Source organism: Thunnus albacares, chromosome 8 (assembly GCF_914725855.1).
Source record: "Thunnus albacares chromosome 8, fThuAlb1.1, whole genome shotgun sequence".
In the NCBI taxonomy this organism is placed as follows: domain Eukaryota; kingdom Metazoa; phylum Chordata; class Actinopteri; order Scombriformes; family Scombridae; genus Thunnus; species Thunnus albacares.
The window spans coordinates 32907781-32933422 of NC_058113.1; the positions used below are offsets into that span (position 1 = coordinate 32907781).

The following is a 25642-nucleotide window of genomic DNA, read 5'->3' on the forward strand; positions in this document are numbered from 1 at the left end:
GGGATACCGTCACTTCGTGGGTAACATAATCGCCATGCATTGTGGGAAATGTAGTTTTCGGTCAATGCCCGCTATTGACTTTTTTTTTTTTTTTTTTTTTTTTTTTTTTTTCCAATCAGACATTTTTCTCTCGCGGGCCACATAAAATGACATGGCGGCCACATTTGGCCCGCGGGCCTTGAGTTTGACACATATGTCCTACATGCTTGGAAGAGGACGGGAGGGGAGGAGGATTCAGTTGGGTGCAATCTGCAACCTCACCACTAGATGTCACTAAATCCTCCACACTGTGTTTGGTTTTTTTTGTCTGCTGCAGCAACACATCTGCTCTGTAAATCATTTTGTTCACCTTTGAGAAAATAATCAGAAACCCAAAGAGAGAAATTTATATTTTATGTTTTTTGTTTACGTACTTCTGATATTTCTCCAAAGAAAAAACTTTTACCAGCATATTAAAAAAAGCTGACGTTATTTTTGACTGCAAATAGGGATTTTATTTTTTACATTTCCTATGAAAACCCAGAATTACTTAAATATATCCAACAAAAGGTGACAATTTATTTTCTCAATACTATGATTTTCTGTTTTAATTGAAGAGTTTGTTCTTTGTTTCCTTTTTCCACAAAAAAAGTTTATTTATTTTCAACTAAATAACCCACATGTCTGTATCACTGTGAAGGCAAAAATACCCCCAAAATACCCCCTGAGTCAGTCTGCTGACGACCACATATCAACATAAAGCTACAATGATTAAACTTTTATTTCTTACATTATTATTATTATTATTATTATTATTGTTCCATATTGATCAGTATCTTCTTGTTGCAGCACTGAAGCTACTAACCACAGGGCGGATCAATAACTATCTGTCTCATGAAGGCGTCCAGTGTTACATCGTTCACATCAGATACTTTATAAGATCTCATCTGTCCTCCAATGCATTCAGTATTTTATAAGACTAGTTCTGTCGATGCAGACACTGACTTTTCAGAAGCATATAGATGTGAGCGGAGCTGCAGGTTTGAGGTCAGTTCAGTTGAAGGATCTGTGTTTAGCTTTCATCAGAGCAGAGGAAGAGGAGGAGAAGAAGAGGAAACACCGGAGGGAAATAAAACAGCTCAAAGTTAAACTGTTATGACAAGCAGAGACGAGGGAGACACTCTGATCATAACAAAGCCTGAAAAAAGCGAATTTGAATGGTTCATAGAGTCTCTGACACACTTCGTGTTTTCACCTGGAGGCTCTGAAACATCCACAGTCAGGATGATTCACATCTTACTGGATCAGATTTTAATTTTATTTCCTTTAAATGTTATTTAAAATATTATAATATTTATATTTAAATATTATTTGGTGACATTGTTCAGTACAGCTTCACACAGCTGACTTTAGTTTACATTATTTCTAATTGACATTGTGGGTGTATGTGATGTGTAGCTTTGTATTTTGTATTTTGTATGGTGTGTTCTGTGTGTTTTTTTTTGTTTGTTTGTTGGTTTTTTGGGGGTTCTTTTGGGTTTTTTTTTTGCTTTTTACTGTTTGTTGTGCTGTTGTATGTTTTTTGTCGGGGACTACGGATGCAAATTAGCTTCGAGCTAACTCTGGTGCGGTGCATCTTTAATGTTTCAAACTGCACACTGTCCCATTCAATAAATAAATAAACCCAATCAACAAACTGCTTGTCAACTGGTTGAACAGCATCTTAAAACCTCTTCCTCCACATCTTCCTGACACTGGGACCACTGGGAGGCCGTCTGACCGTTTCTGCAACTTTCCAAATCCGACAATCACGCCCAGTTCATGCAGTGATTAGTCAGGTGTGAGAGGGTGTGAAAATAAGCTGGATTTAAACATCTCTATCAAGATTTACAACTACTTCAAAACACGTGTGAGCCGTTTTCACCTTAAAGTGCCACCGACGGCCGCTAGCGACTTCAAAAGCCTCAACTTCTCTCTAGAAATAATAAATCAATCATTTACTTCAATGAGTCATTATGGTCTCAATCTGTAAATTCAGACCCTCTAATAAGTGTGCTGGTGGTCATTTAGGAAAATTATTGCTCCGTTTATAAGATTTGAAGACTTATAGTAGCTTTGATGTCTGCCGTGTGGGTGTTGATTGACAGCTGTGATTGACAGTTAGCTCACCAGCTGCTCTCCCCGACTCCAGGACTCGCACTGTGTCGGACTATTGTCCCAATATTTCACTAAGTTTAATGTTACTTGATCATGATACCTGACCTGTAAGCACAATTTAGCATTAGCTTCAGTGTGAAAGGCAACAGCCCGCCTTCTTTACCTGGACAACCTTGTCTCAACCTCGTATCAACATTTTTAGCAACTTGCGAAATATGTTAACAACATTTTCTTGTTATGTTGAGAAAAATCATGATTCAGCAGCATTACGTTTCCTGCAAAACAGGGTTGATTTGGAAGAAAAGATGGCGTCAACCATAAGCTGCAGCTCCGTGCTTCAAACCAGCTCCAGTGAAACCAGTGAGTGACGTCACACCTCACCACATCCAGCTTTATATAAAGGGCTGTGGTTTGTAGACTTCATTGCATCTCAACCCATCTCTATGACAACAGTTTTCCAGCCTTTCTGCAAATGTAGACGTTTGAAAAAGCGATTTAACTTCAACCTCAAGACATCACCCGACGACTCGTCACACATGAACAAGCAAACCCGACCTTTAGCGATGTGTCTGTATGTGTTTTTCCTCCTTTATTTCTGTCTTCAGGAGGTCCCATGAGAGTTTTAGACCTTGAGATTGGGGACTTTTTTTCTGGCCCTCATTTTTCAAAAGTCTCTTTGGTTCTGAGATTAGTTGTAGAGTTATGTTAGAGGGATCAGCAGTTATCAGGGATACGAGGGTCCCTACAAGTAGTGTAAACATGTTTGTGCTGTAAGTGTGTGTGCATGTGTCTCCTTCCTTATTTCTTATTTTCAGGTAGACTGGACGACTTCCTGCTTCATTGCCTTCATAACTGACCTGAATTCACCGTTTGATGCTTCTGGCTGCACAGCAAGCAAAAAAAAAAACAAAAAAAACAAAACTGGAACATCACATTTGCATTTTAGCCGTTTAGGGAGGAAAAAAAAAAAGCTCCAGTCGAATCCAGTCAGACTTCACAGCGAGGGCAGGAGGAGAGGAAACATCAACTCACGTCAGGTAGGCAGCGCTCAGGAGGTCAAAGGTCAGAGCGGAGTGATACCTTAATGCAGAGAAACCAAGAAACAAGTCAAACATCCAGAATGTGAGTTTAGAAAATGAACAATTTCCTGAAGAAACGAGAACAGGAGGATTTAACTGTATTAACGTGAACGATGTGGCCAAAACTATGTGGACACCTGTGCTATTAACTCATGTTTTTATAAATTATTCTGATTTTTTTTGTCCTGATATTCCCTCCATTTAAAACAGCCAAAAATGATCATCAACCACAAAGAAAACATTTCATTTTCTAGGAGCATCGACCGATATGTGAACATGTGATCCTGACATGTTAAACGTACTTTCGTCTCTGTCTGTGAATCCTGTTACAAAACTAATAACTAAGGTCTAAAGGTACAATATACATTATTTTTTAAAGTAACACATAAGCCAAGAGGAAAAAAATATATATAATGTGTCAAATCAAGGCCTTAAAAGTTTTGAAAACAGTTTTAAAAAAACTATTAATAACCAGCAAAGTGTTTTTACAGCTCAGTGTTAATGTTGTTCCATGATGTCACTCTAGCTGTTAATGAATAGTACACTACAAAATATAAATGTGGTTGTCTCGTGTCTACACTGCATAAGAAGTTAATATCAAATAAATCAATATTTATTTCAGCACTCTTTGCACACTTACACACCTTTGCACTACTTGTGTACAGAAACTGTTTGACCTGTATATAGACTTTATATGTTGTTGTGCATTTGTTGTTCTGTGTGTGTTTATCTATTTTTCACCTACTTGCTTGTACATAATAATCATATGTTTATGTTCAATTTATCTTCCTGAACACTGTTGAGTCCATTGAGAGCCACTATAGAGACATATTTGGCCAATGAAGCTGAGTCTAATGACAATAACAGGAAATAACCTATTATTTGGTAAAGAATATGTGGAAATCAACATGTCAGATGACAGAATACATGACTGAACTCCAGAACAACTCATAGAAATGTTTTCTGATCTGATTTCTGACCTTCCAACCTTGTTATAAATCACTGTTGATGAATAAATACAGTTTATGTGTCACAGTTATACAGGCGGCTGGATCCCAAACGCAGGAGCAACCAGAACTGAAGAAAACAATTTATTTGCCAGACTGGTTTCAGGCAGACGAAGGCAAAACATGGAGGAGCAAAAATAAACAGCTGCAAACGTCGAGATACACTGAACACAAACTGAGAAAGAACTAAAAGAACAGACAGTTATAAATGTACAAGAAACTAATCAATCAATCAATCAGAACAAGACACAGCTGACTGGAATAAAGAGGGAAACACGAGGATTAGTTAACAGTGAAGACAACGAGGGTGTCGCAGGCAGGTGTGCAGGACTACGGCAACACAAGAGGAACACATGAAAAAGTTGTGTGATGTTATTTTTTAAACAAACACAAACATTTTTAAAAGGTGCGAATCATCGCTGTTGATTTTTTTGCAACCTTTTTCCTGTCAGACGACACCTGAAGCCGACATGAGAAATGTCTATAAAAATAAATTAATATTAACGAGACTAAAAACAGGCCTGATCATCACCTTTACACCTCTGTGTGTGTGTGTGTAGATGTGTTCCTGGAAGACTAATACTAATATTCATATTTTGATGCATGTCTTTACACTTTAAGTTGATATTTTTCATAATTCTGTCTTTTTCTCTATTACAGCTGTATTGCAAATTAAATGAATCATTAAATAATTAATAATCAAATTTAATTCAGTTAAAATGTTTTGTGATTTTTCTTGTAAAATTAAAACACTTTCCTCAGTTTGGCTTCCTTGAAATATTACTGCCATACAATTTATCATATTTATATATATATATATATATATATATATATATATATATATATATATATATATATATATATATATATATGTATCTTTAACTTTATTCTAAAAATGTTGCAACTTTATCATAAAATTACAATTGTCTCAAAGGTTTGCAACTTTATTCACACATTATTAGGAATTCAATTAAATTATTATTATCATGAAATTACAACTTTATTGATGAAATGTGACATCATTGTTTTGAAATATTACATCAAACTTTTACAACTTTATTGTCAAAATAGGACTTTTTCTCAAAAAATTACAATGAAATTTTTTGATAATATTTCACTATCTAGAAATATTACACTTTAGTCTCAGATTATGAGGTTTGTAGGTTTTAGAAAAGACTGCAGTGTGTTTTACAGCAACACTAAGGGTGTGTTTTTTTTTCCCGGGTTGCTTCAGGTTGAGCCCGACACAGATAAACTCCACAGTGAGGTTAAACCCACGGGAAGATGTTCTGAAGTAAACTGAAAGAGGCTTATTTGGGTTAATCAAGACCGGTGGTGAGTCTGTGTCTGCTGGGAAAAGAGAAGTTCTGTTATGCTTCAAAGACCTCGACGCCAGTTTAAAGATCATGTACACATGAAGAAATAATCTCTGAGTTTACCACCACTGAAGGACACATAATGTATTTTCACTGTATTTTATCGTATTTATATTAATATTATCAAGTGGGTTTTATTTTCCATCTTATGTCACATTAATGTTTTTTTTTTACATGTTTTTATGTCCTTTTTATGTCTTTTTCATTTGAAGCTCTTTCTTTTGTTGTAAAGTACTTTGAGCTGCATTTCTTGTATTATTATTATTGTTGTTGTTGTTGTTATTATTGTCATTTTCATTAAGTTACATCTTTATTAATGAAATATTACATTATCTTGAAAAATTACATCAATCTCAAACTTGTACGACTTTATTCAAAATATTATGTAATTTTTTAAGTTAAATTAGGATTTTTCATTACTGACGTTATTCTTGAACTATTACAACTATACTCTCATAAAACTATGACTTTCTTAAAAAATTCTGAAAATTTTGCAACTTTTTTGTAAAATTACAACTGTGTCTCAAACTTTTACAACTATATTCTCATAATATTAAGACTTTTTCTCATATAATTAAGACCTTATTTATGAAATATTAAATCAATCTCAAACTTGTTTAACTTTATTCTCAAAATATGTATTTTTTTCTTGTAAAATTGAGATATTTTCCTCATTTCTGACGTTGTTCTCAAAATATTGCAACTTTTTTGGTAAAATTACAACTGCGTCTCAAAATCCAAAAATATTTAATATCAAAATATTAGGACTTTTTCTCATAAAATTATGACTTTATTCTTCAATTGTTAAGACTTTTTCTTGTAATAATACAATTTCTCTCATAAAATTACAGCTTAATTTTGAAGTAATGTGACTTCTTTCTTTAAATATTGTCCTGGATTTTAGTTTTATACTCTTCATGCTCTTGAAAATAAAACATAGATTTGACACAGATTTACATGATAAGACTCTTGTTGCTGTGGTCGTGAGGAGCAAAAACTAGGGTTGAGAAAAGGTTGGGAAGCAGTGCATTATGGGAACCCAGACAGAGAGCTGGTCTTCACATCATTAACCATTAAATTATTGGGTTAAATCTTGGTTTATTATGGTTTAGGTTCAGGTAAGTCAATGCAACATCCTCCTAAATCACAAAAGTAAGTCTGACAACATGTTTTCATGCTCCCTCCATGTGTTTTTCAGCTTTTGAATTTGAGCTGCGATAAATAAACACTCCAACATGCTGCTAAACCTTCACACCGCAGCTCATCTACAAACAAAAAGGCAAGAAGGCAGAAAACATCCCAGCAGCAGCTCACAGGTCAGTGTTTTTATTCACGCCTTCGGGGCTTCACTGTGATATTTGAAAAGACCACTCTGACCCACAGGAGAACGTTTTTATTGCATGACCGAGTCGCAGAGTCATGACAGCAGCTACACAAGAAGCATCAAGGTACGACGGACCTGAACACATCCTGCAGGGTTTTATATTCTACTTCTGTACAAGAGTTACTAATGCATGAAAACATTATGTAGGGATGAAAACATAACAACATAACATCAGCACTGACATATAATTCTCTCTAGATGAACTGAATCAAGAGTTTTGGTAATAAATCCTGTTTTTTTGATAACTTGCACCAAACTGACAAAGACTGGAAATATCTCAGAATGCTTAAATGAAATGACTGTACATGTCACCATATTAGGTTTATAAAGATTTCTCTTATTTTTATTACCATTTCTGTCTTTATATGATTTTTATTTACATTATTTACATTATTTAGACATCATGAACTCATCTTCAGTCCAATTACTCACGTTGTTCATCACATGAACACATCAGGGAGCTACTATCAGCCCTCAAACACAGAGGTTTTTATGCTTTAATGCTCTCTGTTGTAGTAGCGTGTAAACAATATAATCTGTTCAGAATAAAGAAGTCAACGAGTTTTACCAGAAGAACATGGTGGACCAAACATGGCTGCTCGCTCTTCTACATTGCTTTATGGCTAATAAACAGAAAAAAAAAAGCGATGCAAGAGGAGATGAATTTTTCATGAATTAAAGGTCATTTGATTGTCTCTATGGTCTCTTAACTAAAGGTCACACAGAGGTTTGCACAGCCGCAGCCTGTTCAGACCGTCTGCAAACTTGAAATGAACGAGTTGGAGCCTCGTCTCAAAAATTTGGACGACGACGAGCTGGGACGACTTGCGGCTCTTACTCATAATGATGCATGATGACATTGCTGGAGACGCTGCATCAAAGCAGAAAGACGGACTGAGCCCCTTTCAGACCTGCACCCCTTTATTTAACATGTCAGTCTCATGTCTTAATAAACGTCTGAGTCACTTTGACGTCAAAGTCAGAAGACAATCTGACGAGGTCCGACCTCTGAAACGTTTCTGTCACATAAACAGCAGCAGAAGGTAAAACATGTTTCACTGTGATACATTTATTATCTCAATCTTCACCTCTGACACACAAAGAAAGTAAAATCACTTTAATTAACTATGAAACTCAGTGAAAGAGATTCTTCTCGTATCTGATCAGTCTATGAAAACAATGAAAAGATGTTAAAAACTCCTCCAACAACAACAACAACAATAATCTGAGCAGCACTTTCTTCATATTTTACAGTTTTTATTCACGTCAGCTGCGATACGAATAAATACATTTACATGCAGCATGTTGAGCTAATAGGAATTAAACTGAACTTCCTGTCGTGTGAAGGCAGCAGAATTTACTCTCTGATAACATTTAATGATGAAACTGAGGAGCAGGAGACCGACGCTCGTTCATTAAAACTTCAACAGCAAAATACGTCCTCTTGATCACAACACATTTAACTCACCGCTGCTCTCGTCCTCTCAGATATCACGAAGCTGAGAAACGTTAATATAAGACTTCATCTGAATGACAGAAAGCTTCACTGTAACAGACAGATGTTACGTTTTCCATGTCTGAAAATGGATTTACTGTCTAAAACTGGAATCATACTTCTGCAGAGACGCATGTTAACGTCTCTAACTAACCTACACAGAGAAGAACGTTATGAGTAACAACATGTGTGGACTTTAACATCAAATAAATAAAGTTATTAATTGTTATTAAGACGTCAGACTGAAACAGGTTCGTTAATCCCACAGATCTGTCAAACTGTGTTAAACTTCACTTCTGTGATTAAAAAAAAAGACAAAATGTTCTCATGTATTTCTAAATAAAACCAGACAAAATATTCAGAATATAAACTAAACTGTCAAAATACTCAACAGATGAGACAAGCTGCCGCCTTCAGAGTAAAACCACAGAGGAGAACGACGGCGACGTCGTCTGCTGCTTCCACACAGATTCCCTCCTGAATATTTTAACTTCCTGACAGTCGACCTACATTTTACTACGATTCAGAGCGAAGCTGCGACTAACTGCCGTTATTGTCTTCATCTATTATTCTGCAGATTATTCTCTCGATTATATATTGGCTGGAATATAAAACCATTAGGGGGATAAATTACATTTTTTAAGGTGGCGTTCCTTTATGTTCAAGGTCAAGATATTTATATATTTGATTTGATTCAAGAAAAAAAAAGAGTTCTGGTATCAGTATTAATAGTATTTTTCCAAAAGTAGGTGTCTGAAAAGTGAGTGGTCATCGTATTAGAGCCAATACGGTAATCATTCAGTCTATAAAACACCTGAAAACAGCTTCGAATGTGATGTTTTGTCCGACAAAAAACCAAAGATATTTATGTTTATAATGATATAAAACAAATTATCACATTTGAGAAGCTGAAACCAGAATGTTTGTGAAGAGTTTTGCTTGATCAATTAATTAATTATCAAAATACTAATTGATCAATCGACTAATTGTTGCAGCTTTGTTCAGAGGGTCATTGTTCTGACACATTTCTTAAGATAAGACCTATTTACACCTTTTCAATAATTTCAGGTAAGAAATGTCAACTTTCAGGTGTTTTAACCACACAGTTCCTCCTGAGGGGTCAAAGGTCAGGACCGTCACGTCTTTGCAGTCTTGTCTCTGTTTGCCCTGAACTGTTCTACATCCACAGCTCCTCTCCTCCGCTGCTCCGCGTGCTCGCCCTCTCGCGTCCCTGCAGCCTCAACATCTCCAACATGCTCCTGGCGTAGGCGTCCCTCAGGTTCACGCCTCCCGCCGCGCCTCCCTCGCCCGCCTCCACCACCAAGCCTCGAGCCAACCTCTTCAGCATCTCGCCGTGCCGGATCGCCGCCTCCTTCATCTTCAGGGTGAAGTAGCAGGCGGAGAAGCGTTCGTTGATGATGGCGATGGGGAGCGCCAGGATCAGGATGCCGGACAGGATGCAGAGGAAGGCCAGAACCTTCCCCACCGCCGTGTCGGGCCGGATGTCGCCGTAGCCGACGGTGGTCATGGAGGTGGTCGCCCACCACCAAGAGGCCGGCACGCTGGTGAAGGTGGAGCCGGGAAAGTCGTGCTCCAGAGCGAACACCACGGTGGCGAAGATGGAGATGCCGACGCTGAGGAAGAGGAGCAGGAGGCCGACTTCCTGGTAGCACTGAGCGATGGTCATACCCAGAGACTTGAGGCCTGAACAGACACAAAGACAGACGAATGTTTTCATCACTTAACGAACTGACTCATCAACTCAGGACAAACTTTACATTTATATTTTGTTTGGTATCATCAGGATTGATTATATATCAGATATTCTGGCTCTGATGAGCCTTTAGGGGGCACCAGCAGTACTTCAGATTATATTATTATCACATAAGAACCCATTTCCCCTTTAAAGGAAAATTATGGGGAATATAAAACATTTCTGAATTTTATTTTGAAATTCTACCTTCTGTAATGTAACATATATGTCATAACTTGTTTTATATCAGTTTGTTGAAGAAATGTGGTCAGAACAGGTTAAATGTAATACAGGACGTCTTATTAAAGCATCAGAATTGTTAAATGGGTTGAAACCTTCCTTTAGTAACAAAAAAAAGGTAGCTCTTCTTTTTTTTAATGAGCTAGTTCTGTCACATTTGCTGACCAGGCACACCACCATTTTGGAAGTGATGTCACACATTGTCACATGACTGCAGCAGGATGTTCAGTAGATGTCACTTTAGGGACTTCATGAGTTCAAATCAAGGATAAAAGCTGTAGAAGGAATTTTCCAGAACATTGAAAGGGTTGGTGACACCTGTGTCAGCATGGGTTCTTATGGGTTAAATCATATTATTAAAACGATTATATTAGATTGTGCCTTTAACGCTTCCACTGGTCTGTGGTCTCTCGGCGGTGCAGAGGATTGTGGGTAAGAGTAGCAGAAACGCTCGCTGGCTTTCACACTGCAAACTGTGACTGGATGCAGTAAAACATCCTGGTATTTTTATCATGATGCATTTGATATAATATGTATTGCAACATACTAAATCTTTTTCTGGCACTAAATAGTGTGATAATATAGATACTGGACGTCACTTTAAAAAAACTCACTATTTCAAACACGTTCATATTGATTTTATTATCGGTTTTATGATCTCTCGATGTATTTTATCATTTTATTATTATATTTTATTCATTATTAGCCTTTTATTGTCTGTTTAATTTGTTTTATTATCATTATTATTAGTTTTATTATAAATGATGATGCAGATTATAAGTGTGAAGTGCTTTAAATAGAGCAAACAATGTGTTTAAATGCAGCCTAAAGAGAAATAGATTTGGATCAATAATCAATAGTGTAAATAATGAGTTTATCACATGTTTCTTCAGATATTAATTTTGGGTTCATTCACACTGCTGTCGGAGAAAAACTTAATTTCAAAATGAGTTTTTTTGTTGTCTGAAATGTTTGAGTAACTCAAACCGTATAATTAGTTATTAAATTAAAGTCTTTCATTGATTCATAACTTCAAATTATTGCTGAACAACAAACAGCAAAGTGTTTTCTTTCCCAGCAGCAGGTCTTTGTGTACAGTTTCATAATGAAACTTGTTATTTCTCTCCGGTCGTGTGTGAGCGACGGCGACAGATCATCGTCTCTTCATTTCTCTACGGTCTGAACAGCCGAGCGAGTCTAGAGGTCTGACGCTGCTCGGCGAGGAAGAAATATAACGAGGAAATTTATAAATATACCCACATGTGAGCTGCTCGCAGGGGCGACGTTCACACCCCAGAATGACTTGTCATGTCTCTGTTCTCCTCCGAGAGAAGAGGAAATGAGCTTTGCTGCAGAGTTTAAGGAGGATTTGAAATGAGCTCATAAAAGGTTTCCTGCTGCTTTTTTTACATTTATAAAGATTTAAAACACTGAATCAAAGCAAATTAACTCCTGCAGATTGTTTTCACTCAATTTTCACAACAGAGTCAACAGAAAAAATGGATTTTTCTCTGCTTCTTAGTTGAATTTCCTGATCAATAAAAACCATCTGTTTGTTCCTGAGAGCAGTAACGGTCTCAAACAAGATGATCAATGATCAATGATTGGTGTCCACAGTTGCTCTTTACTGACTAGAAGCTCTGGGCATGATGGGAAACCTGACTCAGGGTTTGATCACTGCTGATCAACAACATCACAACTGAAGTACATTCTTAATTCTTATATTTTGTGCACACGATATCCTAAAATCCTGCATTTTTCAAGGAAAAACAATCGAAAAACAAAAAAATCTTGAATCAATCTTGAAAGACATCGAGATGTATTTACGTTCTGGCTCCTGCTGCAGACACATCTGACCAATGAGAGGAGAGAACGTTCTCACCTGACTTTTAGTGATAGATTTTCGCTTCTGTGTGGAACGAAAAAACTGAACTAACAAGTTAACAAACTAACAACCAACTCATTCATTTATTCGGAACAGAACAAGACACACTATATGCTTGAAAACATCCCTGTATGTTTGGCACATGATGTCCTTAAAATATGGTGTTTAAATTCTGCGTTTTGCAGGAAAAAAATGAACCCCAAGCTTAAAATTTATGGCCGTTTTAACAGTGTGGTGACGTTATGAAGGATTCTTGAACAGGAGGAATGATTACAGTAACGAGAGACAAACAGATATCTGATATTTCTCTTTTCAGTTTTTGGACTTTTTCTCTAATCTTTGATTTTTGCTGAAATATTGGATCATTTGAACATTTATTGAAATGAAAGCATGTGAGAAGTTTAGAGGGAAAAATCACTATTTGGTGGAGCTGTTAACAACTCATAGACATGTGAAATGTGACCCCGACTACACACTGCTTTTTGTAAGACGTCAAAAGCCAAAAAGGTTGGAAACCACTGGTTTCATCTTTAACAATGTGTTGTATTTTAAAAGCTTGTTATATTATCCATTGTGTCAAATCTTCATCTGAAAAGTAACTAAAGCTGTCAAATAAATGTAGTGGAGTAGAAAGTATAAAGTAGCATCACATGGAAATACTCCAGTAAAGTACAAGTACCTCAAAATTATACTTAAGTACAGAACTGGAGTAAATGTTTGAGGGAAATTCTGTTAATCGAAGGATGATGCAGAAATAATGAAGAATCCTTAAACGTGGTTTTCAAAATCTGATAAATCTGACGTCATGTTTGCATGAATATTTATAATAAATGTGTGTTTTTGAGGGAGTTTGGCTGCTACAAGTTTGTTTTTCATCATTTTAACATCTGTAAATGTTTTACATTTTGTTCCAGTTATAATTTGTCCAAATTAAAAAGGAGGTGAAAGATTAAAGAAACACAGAACGTTAATTAACGAGCTTCACTGTAAACACTTACAACACTTATATTTGTTTTTCATTTCACTCTATTTTTTTTCTCCTACTTCAATATTTGCCTTTCTTTCCCTTTTCCTCTTTCTGTCGCTCTCCATCACCCCCCCCCCCCCCCCCCCCCCCCCCCATGTTCTCTTTTATTATTCATGAGTTGAGTCCAGGGATCATCATCCTTCCCAAAATCACCCACATCAAAGCCCTCACACAGTCCCAGTCTGACAAATACGCTCACGCACATATAATCACACACACACACACACACACACACATCCTCCGTCTCCTGAAGGAATTTGCCAAAATATGAATCGAATTTTTTTTTCTTCCCGTCTTTGTCGTCCTCAGAAAACCTCCCGGCTGTAATCTCACAGCAGCAGCTTCCCACCGCGGAAAATTACAATTTCCTTTTTCTCTCTCACATCATGTACGTGAAATCCTCTGACAGGCTGAAAACACATGACCGACTCCTTCAGCTGTTTGGAGTTTTTATTACAACTTTTTGTCATCTATCTTGAAAATACTCCTATCGTCTTCTTCGTTGGTCTTATTTCTCTAAAATGCTCGAAGAACCTCGGTTATCAGCTGAGTTTGCTCATAGATGTAAGATCTACTGATGAGGTACATGTGATGTGATCAACAGCTCCAGAACAGCCACTAAATGGACCTTGTGGCAAAAATTTTTTGTCAGTTGCTGTTTCTGCTGTTTGACAAACAGCACAAAGTTTAGATTTATACTTCACTTCTACAAGAGAAAAGACTTTGAGGATGAAGCTGTGACACTTTAGGGGACATATTCTGCATATTTCCAGCCTCTATATTTATATTCTGGGGCTCTACTGGAATAACTTTGCATGATTTCCAGTTAAAAACTCCTTATTTATCTTCTACTGGTCCTTTATGCAGCCCCTCAGTTCAGCCTCTGTATGAAACAGGCTGTTTTAGCTCCTGTCTCTTTAAGGCCCCGCCTCCTGATGAGCCCACTCTATTCTGATTGGTCAGCTTTCAGGAAGCTTCCTCCAGCTCTGGAGGCTACATAAACAAACTATAGTAGCAGGATTTCATTCTTTATTTCTCCTTCTTTACTCCAAATGTCAACTTCTCAAATCCATCCGTACATGTTGGAGCTGAATCAGATCCGAGTGGACGACGTGAACAACATCAGCAACAAAGATCACAGAAGGAGCTGCAAACACGATAAGCAGGTGTCATCTCGTGGGAAAAGGTGAGAAAAACATGCAAATAACCCGGGCTTTGTCTTACAGGGAGCATTTTTACACACGTTCACCTCAAGTTTAAACAAGAATCATGGAAAAATATTCTAGAATAAAATATGAACCTTGAAATTTGCATGATACACCCCGTTTAAGAATATTTAAGCCTAAAAGCATCTAAGAATATTTAAAATGCTAACAGTATGGTATAAATAAAAACTCAAAATAAATGTCCTTCAGTTTATATTGTGCTTTAGTGCATATTGCCAAACAGAAGTAATCGAAGTACCACAAAGTATTTGCTGCAAGTATTCTGGGGTCTTTTAGGGTCTCAGGCTCCTGTTGCACACATTGCTTTGTTCATAATCAATAGAAATGATGAACAAAACTATAAAAATAAGCCCCAAATTCTATGAAACCATAGTTTTCCTTCAAGGAGACATATTGGCAGCAACAGGATCAGAAGAAACTCATGATTTTATCTCCCAATAATCAACACTAACTGATGCAGATTTGAACAGAGATGCGTTTCAACAGCATCATCAGCTGTTTACCTGTCGAGTGTCGTCCCAGCTTCAGCATGCGGAGGGACCTGAGGAGTCGGAGGACCTGCACCACGCGGCCCATGTTCTCCAGCTCGGTGGTTCCTCCGTGGAGGTTCTCCACCGTCAGCGTCACGTAGAACGGCAGGATGGCCAGCAGGTCGATCACGTTGGGAATGCTCCGACTGAACCGACACTTATCCCTCACGCAGAGAAACCGAAGGACCAGCTCGCCGGTGAACCACACCACGCACACGTACTCCAGGGCGTCAAACAGCAGCGGGGCACCGAGACCGCTCACTTCAAAATCCTCCCCTAAGTCCAGCGAGATGAGCACCATGTTGATAACCGACACCACGACGAAGAAGATCGAGAGCGAGCCAAACGTGCGAGCGGCGCGTGATGATTCCGGTTTCTCCAGAAGGTCCCACAGGCGCCGACGGAAAGCCGGGCAAGCGGCGCCAACAAAGTCCTCATCAGTGTCTTCGGCCTCGAACTCTCGCTGTACGTCGAGAGTTTCCTTCTGCTCCTTGTGGCGGTAGTAACGCTCGCGGCAGCAGGGGCTGATACGAACCTCGTCGATGCCCCAGTACTCGATCTCCTGCAAGAAGGAGATCTCACACAGCTCCTCCCTGACGTGCAGGTGACCCGTCCGGTAGAAGTTCATCACATATCTGCAGCAGAAATACAGACAGAGAGGGAGAATCCTGTCAGCAGAAGAAGTAGGAGTTTATGGAAAAACTGCATTGTTATCAAAAAGTGACACAAAACAGTCAAAGATCGTAGTTTACAAGAAGAAACTCTGCTGTATCTCTCTGTTCTTTTGTTTCATTGATTACAATAAGAACTCATTGTTTTCATTATCAGGTTTTCAGTTTGTGAAACAAGAACACATTTAAAAGTGGAACAACAAGAAGTAGCTTCAAAAAAAAAGCTACAGACGAGTCAGGAAAGACTTGAGGAACCGCTTCGACATTGAAGATGAGAGTCATGTGATTGACAGAGGTAACCGAGCTAGCACTAATGCTAACTAGCTTCTCTTGGCGGTGATTAACTTCTTTGCAGAAATTACGACGAATCCAAGTTGTAGGCAGAAGTATAGAAGCTACCATCACCGTGTAACACCTCAGTACTGTAGAAACGGTTGAAAATATCAAATATCATAAAAATAAAGGTTATCATCTAAATGTAGTCCGGCTTTTTGTTCTGCTCTGCTCCATGAAATCAGTTTTACTTTCATATATCTACATTAAATCATCAAGACGGAGCGATCTGCCTACACAGGGCCAATGGCGGCCAAAACTCCACTTCTCTGCTTTTACAGTATCACATGTTTCACATTTGGCATTTTAGCATGCAAGTATATAATATATAATATATATATATATATAATGTCAGGTGGAGATTTTGGTTTTAATCCAGAGATTCTTCATTTAAAATATACGAAAACAAAGACAGAGAAAGTGAGAGAATCACAACAGGATTTCTTCTCAGCTGATCTCACAGTTTACAGTTTATTTTTGAGGTGAGAGCTGAGTGGAATCACACTTTAAAGGGCACCAGAGCAAAACAGTGAACGTCATCAGTTAACGAGAGCTGACAGCAGACCTGTGAAGACGACCTCCGGTTTTAACATCAGGTGTTGCTTCTCATTCATGCAAATGTTTGACTCGAGGCAGAAACACACCAGAGGAGTCACAGTTCAGACGTGTCTTGTTGTTTTCAGAGATGCAACGTGCAGCTGTTCTTTACTGGAGTATTTCCATGTGATGCTACTTTATACCTCCACTCCACTACATTTATTTAACAGCTTTAGTTGCTTTTCAGATGAAGATTTGACACAATGGATAATATAACAAGCGTTTAAAATACAACACATTGTTAAAGATGAAACCAGTGGTTTCCAACCTTTTTGTCTTTTGACGTCTTACAAAAAGCAGTGTGTAGTCGGGGTCACATTTCACATGTCTATGAGTTGTTAACAGCTCCACCAAATAGTGATTTTTCCCTCTAAACTTCTCACATGCTTTCATTTCAATAACTAACTGTGTGAAAGTGTGCTCAGTGTTCACGTCTTCGTCCTCTGTATGAGGCTTTTTACAGTGCGGCTGCTAAAAACACTTCAGACATGGTTGGACAACACTTCATATACAGTCGAGCTGGTTTCAAACATTCCCTGCAGGGTACAAAGGAGTGAGGTCTGCACACTGTTAAGCTCCCAATAAATATTTTTATTCTCTTTATTTATTGGGGGCTTAACAGTGTGCAGACCTCACTCCTTTGTATGCTGCAATGTTTTTTTTTCTTTTGTCTTGCCTGAATACTTTGCCTGGATGCGCACACTCACTCAAGCTTTCCCTGGCCATTAGCAGGAACTTCTGACTGTAGAAATGATTTTTTTTCCCATTAAATTACATTAAAGATCCCCCCCAGGCATGTTTACAGACATACAAAAGAACTCTGAACAAAAATGTTTATTTACTTAGTTTACAATCCTTGAAATTACATCTCCTCCTTCTCCTGAATTCAGAATCTCTGAATATGTAAATATTTGTTCATTACAAAAGTTAAACTGCTGGACACAAGATGTCTCCTACTTCACTATTGTTTGTGCACTGGAGGTTTCAACGTTGTGTAAGTTGCATACTGGACTATGATTGGCTCCAAACTAGTTCTGATGTAACAAATCCTGCTCGTTGGTTCACGTGTTAAACTGAGATTTAAGGTGAAACTTTCCTCCTTCAGCGGATGAATGTGAAAACAAACTCTGCAGAGAGAAGAGAACAACATCCAACTGAAGGAACAAGAAGGAAAAACGTGTTTTTGACTTGAGGGGGGGACTTTAAGTTATGTGTTATTTGCATGTTTTAAATAAGGGAGGAGAAAATGGTGCCACCTACTGGAAGGTCTGTGAGTTGCGGTCAAAGAAAAACTCGTTCTCCAGGAAGTCTGCATCATCGCAGAGCTCCAGTGCCGAGTCGCGGCTGCAGCAGGCCAGTTTTCCCAGCCGGGTCTCCGGGTGGGACGCCAGCAGCTCCTGGGACAGCAAGTAGCGACTTCCACCCACGTTGATGATGAAGAACTCGAGCGAGTCTTTGACGCAGGACGCCGTCGTCTCACAGAAGAAAACACTGGAGTCCAGAGACACCGGAGACTCGCTGAAGCTGTAGAGCTCCGCCCCCGCCACCGAGCTGGAGGAGAGGCTCATGGCGGGAGGAGGGAGGAGCTGGAGGAGCTGGAGGAGAGGTGACAGTAACAGACAGAGCACTTTAAGTTATTCTTTCACACTAATTAATTGATTTTTGGCCACTAGGAAGCAGGAGGATTCATTCTACAACACACAGCTCCACATTTTACAATCTTATAAAGTTGTTCTGGCCAACTGCTCACTCAGTTTCACATACAATAAGTCCAGGAAACCTCAAAGAGGACATATCATGCTTTTTGTGGTTTTCTGTTATTTATATCCTGTTCTGATGTCGGATGTTAAACATGGTCAAAGTTCCAAAACTTGAGGTCAACATATGTAGAAATGCTGCCTGCAAGACAAGAGTCAGGGATTCAAACTGCTCTCAACGCTTCATTTACAACATTTTTTTTCGACCTTGCTGATGACTTGATATCAGCACATCATGCCCATAAACAGCCGTCCGTTCTGTAGCCTTGGTTGCTAAGGTTGTTGCTCAGGTTTTCCCATGTGTTGTTCACACTTGTTCACTCTCATATTTCAGGTAACAGTGTAATATTCATGACGTTGACACAAACTGTTCCTGGTGTACAAAGAAAGATGGTCTGTTGATGTTCAGTACAAACCTAAATTAAGAACATATTGTCTAATGAAAAACATTGCGGAGCCTCATGTGAAGCAGAATTTATCCAAAGTCAAAGATCTCTGTGTTCACAGTTACGTTCAGGTACCATCAGCTACAGAAACAGGCAGGTTTAATGTCCTCATGAAGAGAAAAGACTTTGTTTGCTGTGTGATTTAGCTGAAAATGAAGTCCATTGTATGTTTTATTACTCATTATGTGAATAATAAAATGTCCTTAATTACTGCTTTTTTTCTGGATGAATAACTGAAAGAAACTTGAGCTGTTTTGCAGTTTTTTTCAGGAAGGAAATCTCTGTTTATTTGTAAAGCCTGAGACAAAAGACAAGGTTCTTTGTTTGCAATGTAACGGAAGAAGTTTTGTTCTGCTGTTCAGCTGTATTTTGGTGTCTTGTGAGTCCATGTGGGCTCTGGCACGCATATGTGCATGACACAATAACTAACTGACCATCTATCTAACTAGCTGTAGTGGTATTGTAATGCTGTGTTATTTGTTTTGGAACTTAAGTTTTTTTTAATTTTTGAAAGACACAAAGAACACAGTCATTCAAGGACTACAATGTTCATGATCTGTACATGTGTGTGCATGTGGGTGTGGTAAATCCACAAAAAGAAGGTAAAGAGAAAAAAATGAAATAAAATAAAGCTATGACCAAGTGAGACCAGCCTGTGTTGTTGTTGGGGATCTGCTGGACTTTTGAAGGAGCTTTCACCAGAATATCCTCACTTGACCTCAGTTATAACAAGAATGACTCAAAGGAGAATAAAAAGAAAGAAGAGAGAAGACAGAGACAGAACAAAGCTGAGAGACACATCCATAAAATGAGCAGACATACAGTATAGTAGAAATGAAAGAGATTAAGCTTCTGGCAGTGTCCTACTTGTAGCAGAGCTCTGGCTGCTTCCACTTTTAAATATTTTAGTTGGCTTATCTAATTAATAGATCTAATGCTACTATTCCTGTGATCATTCATCAGAATCAGGAACAGGTTAGTAGCAGGTAGTTTTCACATATAAGGACTTTGCTTTGTTCTGATGATGCATAACAACAAACATAATGTGAGGACAGAGACAGGCAATTACGGCAAAACACAAGAAACATAAGTGACAAATAAACAATAGAAGATATTTAAAAAAGTGTTATACGAATAAGTTTGATATGTCTGTTTTAAAAAAATAGAGCTGTGCAATTTTGTTCAGGAATGTGCAAAATATTGTGTGTATGTGCAAAGGTTTACAGTATGAAGTATATAGATATGCGCAATACAGAATATGTGCAAGATGTGCGTTAATGTACATGTGGTGACAGTGGGGGTCTGGTTAACAGTCAGTGTCAGTGGGGGTCTGGTTAACAGTCAGTGTCAGTGGGGGTCTGGATGGCAGTCAGTCTCAGTGAGGGTCTGGATGGCAGTCAGTGTCAGTGAGGGTCTGGATGACAGTCAGTGTCAGTGGGGGTCTGGTTAACAGTCAGTGGGGGTCCCGGTCCTTGGTGATGAGGCCAGCTGCAGTCGGGAAGAAACTGTTCTTTTGCTGTGCGGTCAGCCACAATCTTTCCTGCCCGCACCAAGGCCCTGGAGGCGTGCAGGTTCAGGAGGGATGGCAGGTTGCAGCCGATCACCTTCTCAGCACAGTGGATGATACGCTGCAGTCTGTCCTTGTCCTTGGCAGTGTACCAGATGGTGATGGAGGAGGTGAGGATGGACTCAATGATGGTGGTGTAGAAGTGCACCATCATTGGCTTTGGTAGGTTGAACATCTTCAGCTGATGCAGGAAGTACATCCTCTGCTGAGCCTTCTTGGTGAGGCCGCTGGTGTTCTGCTCCTACTTGAGGTCCTGGCTGATGATGGTTCCCAGGAAACAGAAGGATTCCAGGGAGTCACACAGGGTGATGGGGGCGGGTGGGGCTACGTTCCTTCTCCAAGTTGTTTTGGCTGCATCAGGACACCAGATGGTCCGTCTGCCAGGAGCTTGATGGACTGATGACTGGAGGTGCAGCTGTTTGTATACAGAGAGAAGAGTAGAGGAGAAAGAACGCAGCCTTGAGGGAAACCGGTGCTGGTGGTCCAGTAGTCAGAGACGTGTTTCCCCAGCTTCACGTGCTACTTTACTGTCAGACAGGAAGTCGGTGATCCACGGTGAGTGTGCCTTTGACCAAAATGTTCAGTAATTCAACAGATGGGATGAGAAAGTTGGGAACCAAATCTGAAGAAGTTGTTCCCTGATATACATGAGCTCTTCTCTGGTGACAGAAGTTCGGCTACTGTAGCAAAACACTGAGCTTACAAACAAGACAAGACACAACAAAGTACACCAACACTGACATCCTGCTAATTCTGAATATTATAATCTGAGTATTACAAGAGTATGTTTGAGCAGAGACAGAGATGGGATGATGCGCAGAAGAAAACAAGCTGCAGTGGAGACAAACATAAAGCTTTTTTTTGCTCCTCTGCAGTGACAACATGTAACTGAGATGACGTTGAAGTTGTTGTGAATGTTTGAGGGTCAGTGAGCTGCTGTCAGGAGCTCAGAGCTTCTCATCGCTGTGTGAAAGCATCTGATTATTTGAATCATATGACAGATGCAGCAGCTCAAATCCTCCTGGGTTTACAGGGTGTGATTCTGATGTGTGAAGCTCATTTGCTTACAACATGCAGATGAGTCCTGGTTGGTGAACCAGAATACCTGAAAATACTCGTTGGGGCTACAGAGATACCACAAGGGAAAACAAGAAGTTATTGGTCAGCTTGTGTTTCTGATGCCGGTAGTTTGTTGAGAGTGAAGACAACATGAAACAGGTTGAAGAGAGACTCTGTTATCTCCTTGTCAGTAGCACAAATCCATCAAAACCACTTCTACGGCAAGTGACAGTGACACACAACATAAACACTGTGAGGAACATAATTTAATCACGAAAACGGCCCAATTCCATATGATACAGTGTGTGTTAGTGTTGATGTGGGTCAAATGCCTTCTGTAAGGACACGTCTACAACATCAAAACAAAACACTTTCCGAAACAGGCAATCTGACAGTCACATCCATTTTAAAGAGGACATATTCTGCACATTTCCAGGTCAAGCAGTGCTACTAGAGGTCAGAAACTCCACAGGGTACCTTTAATGGACAAAGAGCTTCACACACACAAACACTCACACACTAATGGCTGTAAGCTACCATGTGAGGTGATGGCGGTTCAGTGTCTTTTGCTGAAGGACACAAGATGTCAACATATCAACATACAGACAGGAGAAGTATGAGATTGATCCGCCAACCCTGCAATTAGTAGATAAACTGCTCTACTCTCTGAGCCAGAATGTCAATAAAGGACTTAAATGGATTACTCTGAGCGCTAGGAGCAAAATTATATTAAAAGCCTTTATTTAGGCAGGCATATAGGTTAAAATGCAAAACGGTTTCAACCTCCCAGAATCTTCATCCCTGTTCTGTTTTCCTTTTTTATCTTTAGGAACACCTTTAAGGACACATATTCTGCACATTTCAGCTCTATATTTATATTCTAGGGCTCTACTGGAATATCTTTGCATGATTTCCAGTTAAAAAAACTCCTTATTTATCTTATACTGGTCCTTTATGCAGCCCCTCAGTTCAGCCTCTGACTGAAACAGGCTGTTTTAGCTCCTGTCTCTTTAAGGCCCCGCCTCCTGATGAGCCCACTCTGTTCTGATTGGTCAGCTTCAGGAAGCTTCCTCCGGCTCCAGAGGCTACGTAAACAAACTATAGTAGCAGGATTTCACTTCTTTTTCTCCTTTATTCCAATGTCAAATCCATCCATACATGTTAGAGCTGAATCAGATCCGGAATATAAGACTGGAGAGAACAGACGGACGTTTGTGAGCATGTGCGAACAACCTGACGTGTAGGCAGCATTTCTACATATGTTCATACCAAGTTTTGGAACTTTGACCATGTATAACATCTGACATCATAACAGAATATACAGTAGATATAAGATAGAAATAACAAAAATGAACATCTGACCACTGACCTGAAGTTTTTACTGTGTGGCAGAAATATGTCAAGTTAAGTCCAATTGAAACTCATTTTTTGGCAAAGGACTGAGACGTCATACCTGCTTGACTCTACTGTCTCTCTTTCTCTATTAATGTGTCAGGATGTCAGTTCAGACACATTTTACATGAAGTGAAATACCCTAAAAGTTCACCCCAGTAAAATGAGACTTGGGACCTCAAATTCCCTGAGGTACATAAAGGCGTAAGAATTAAAAAACCTTTAAAATACTGGATTTTTCTGCTGAGAATGAATCAGTGAAATCTGATGAAATTAATCACAAATGACTCAATTTTATAAAATTACACACAATACTAAAGATTACACTGTATGAAATATGTTTTTACTCAAAGTGTATAAAAAAGTGGATGCACATTTTCAAAATCAGCACATTTCTTTTACTATTAAGTGCTTCTTAACGTGTTAATAACCAGCATCCATGTTGACTTTTAACATAAAACATACACGTTGTTATAAACACACATGAAAAGCAACAAGGACCTAAAAATAGACTACAAATAAATAAATATTATATATAGAACATTATGTTTGTGTAAAAGGTCACAGCTGGAGGAAATGTGTGTGTGTGTGTGTGTGTGTGTGTGTCATTAATTTATATCAATGTATGTGCAACCTTTTCTTCGGTTTTGTGACACATTCATGATGTCATTTAATCATTTGCGGCACCAAACATAACCTTTGTGTTATAATAACACAGTTACAGTTTATTGGATTTAAATACACAGCATCAAAATTATGTTTTTTAAAGGTGGGAGACAAACAGACTCAGTCCTCTGCAAGATGTTTCATGTTTAGAAAAGATTTTCTTCAACTTTGGACGTAAATTCTCATAATCTGATCTCAACAATCATGTCTCAGTTTCGCATCCAGTCAGATATTTTGTGTCATAGTTTTGTTTTAAGAGTTTTTCTTTTCTTTTCTTGTGAAATATTTCTCAGTTTATTGGAAACTTTGAGAGTTAGAGATTGAACGTTTGCCATCATTTTAGCTGTTTCTAATTCACTTTCTATTGTGCAACTTATGAGTAATGTTAAAGTTATTATTCCATTAACATATTAAAGTTTAAACTGGATAAAGTTTAATCTATTAATTGTTAGTAATTGTTAAGAAAAGATATCAATGATTCCAGCTTCTTAAATATTAATATTTTCTGGTTTCTTTTGTCCTTTTTGACAGTAAACTGAATATCTTTGGGTTGTGGACTGAAACGAGACATTTTCTGACAGATTAATCGATAATAAATATAATTGTTAGTAACAGCCCTAAACTGGAGGCACAGACTCAAACACCATCTTCAATTATTTGTGCACGTTTGGTTATTAATGGTAAAATGAATTGTTCCAACTCATGCAGTGTGGAGACTTCTTTTAACTCACTTACAGGCAGATCTAATCTGCAGAAAGTATAACTGAACCGTTGATTCGCAGTTTCCGGATCAGATTTACAGTCAAACATCTTGTTAGAGACGCGAGGCTGCACTCAGAGAAGTTGAAATAATGACCTCAGTATTTATAAAGTCCTGTCTGGACACAATATAGTAAAAAATTTAATTAAATATTATTTTAAAATGTGATAAATTATAAGAAAATGTATGAGGCAACACACAAAGCGAAACTTTCCTGCCAACATCTTGCAAAACATGTTGATTGATGATTGTAATATGCAATGATTATACCAAATAAACGTGTTTTAGCAAAATATAAACGCAGGTTATCGTTCAAAAACAGAGAAACAGCTGACAGTTGGTGTAACAAGGTGATTCTTACCTGGTTTAACCGAAGAGAATCTCGAACATCTTCGTTCAATAAATCCACATTTTCACTAATTCTCGTACAAAATAAAGTCCAGTGCAAATTAAATGTCTCCAGGAAATGATCACATGATGGCAAAGCAGGAGAAGAAAGTGACTTTGTCTCCTAATATACAGTAGAAAGTCTCGAGTTTTGTCTCAGAGAGGAGACATCTCAGCGGCTCCTGAAGCCTTTCTGCTCTCTGAGGTTCGCGGTGCGGTTTTAAAACAGTGTGCAGGCAGGTATGGAAGGTGATTAATGACACAGCAACGACGGAGGAGACATGTATGAGGGTTAATAATTGATCTGTCACAGAATAATCATGCTTGTACCTTGTTATGCTGATGTTTTTAATGGTGTTTGGTTTGTAAATTTAACCCTTATATAATATTCACCATTATATAAACACCATCGCTTCAGCCAGAAATGTTATCATTTTTCCTAAAGTGACCCACAACACACAAAAATAGAAATATATCAACTTTTTTGTGCAGCTGATACACAGTGTTCATAGTTTTCCCATATTTATTTTAAAAACATGTGTCACATTCAATAACATTAATTGAAATCATGATGTTATACCCTCCTGTTTTAGACAAGAATATTCTCTCTCTGCTCTCTGAAAACTCCATTAAGGATGAATCACCCATTTATTAATGACTGATGAGGTATTTATGAATGAAAAATGGATTTATGGGCCAGAAATCTGGTATAGAGATTAATTATGAGGGGAGACTGTAAAGGATCAGAATATGAACAGTATGTGTAGGTTAATGACCTGCTGTACCTGTTATATTGCATGTTTGCACTATAAATCATGTCATCTTGTGTTCAGACAGAATGCCAAATAAATATTACAGGCAGCGCACTT

General features: G+C 38.4%; 1 protein-coding gene across 1 annotated transcript; it reads right to left on the reverse strand.

Annotated features, from left to right (window-relative positions):
* Positions 1-9404: 9404 nt before the first annotated feature.
* kcnv1 (potassium voltage-gated channel modifier subfamily V member 1) lies at positions 9405-24979 on the reverse strand. Its single transcript, XM_044357978.1, has 4 exons — positions 24748-24979; positions 18000-18334; positions 15112-15773; positions 9405-10181 (listed from the first exon to the last, which is right to left on the reverse strand). The coding sequence occupies exons 2-4, from the start codon at positions 18305-18307 to the stop codon at positions 9655-9657; spliced, it is 1497 nt and encodes a 498-aa protein (XP_044213913.1). The 5' UTR covers positions 18308-18334; positions 24748-24979; the 3' UTR covers positions 9405-9654.
* Between the last annotated feature and the right edge of the window lie 663 nt (positions 24980-25642).

Coding starts and splice junctions, on each gene's coding strand:
- kcnv1 (XM_044357978.1), bottom strand. CDS start 18,307: ATGAGCCTCTCCTCCAGCTCGGTGGCGGGGGCGGAGCTCTACAGCTTC. Junction 15,774..17,999: donor CGCAACTCACAGACCTTCCA/GTAGGTGGCACC, acceptor TTTCTGCTGCAG/ATATGTGATGAACTTCTACC. Junction 10,182..15,111: donor GCTGGGACGACACTCGACAG/GTAAACAGCTGA, acceptor GTGTCTGTTCAG/GCCTCAAGTCTCTGGGTATG.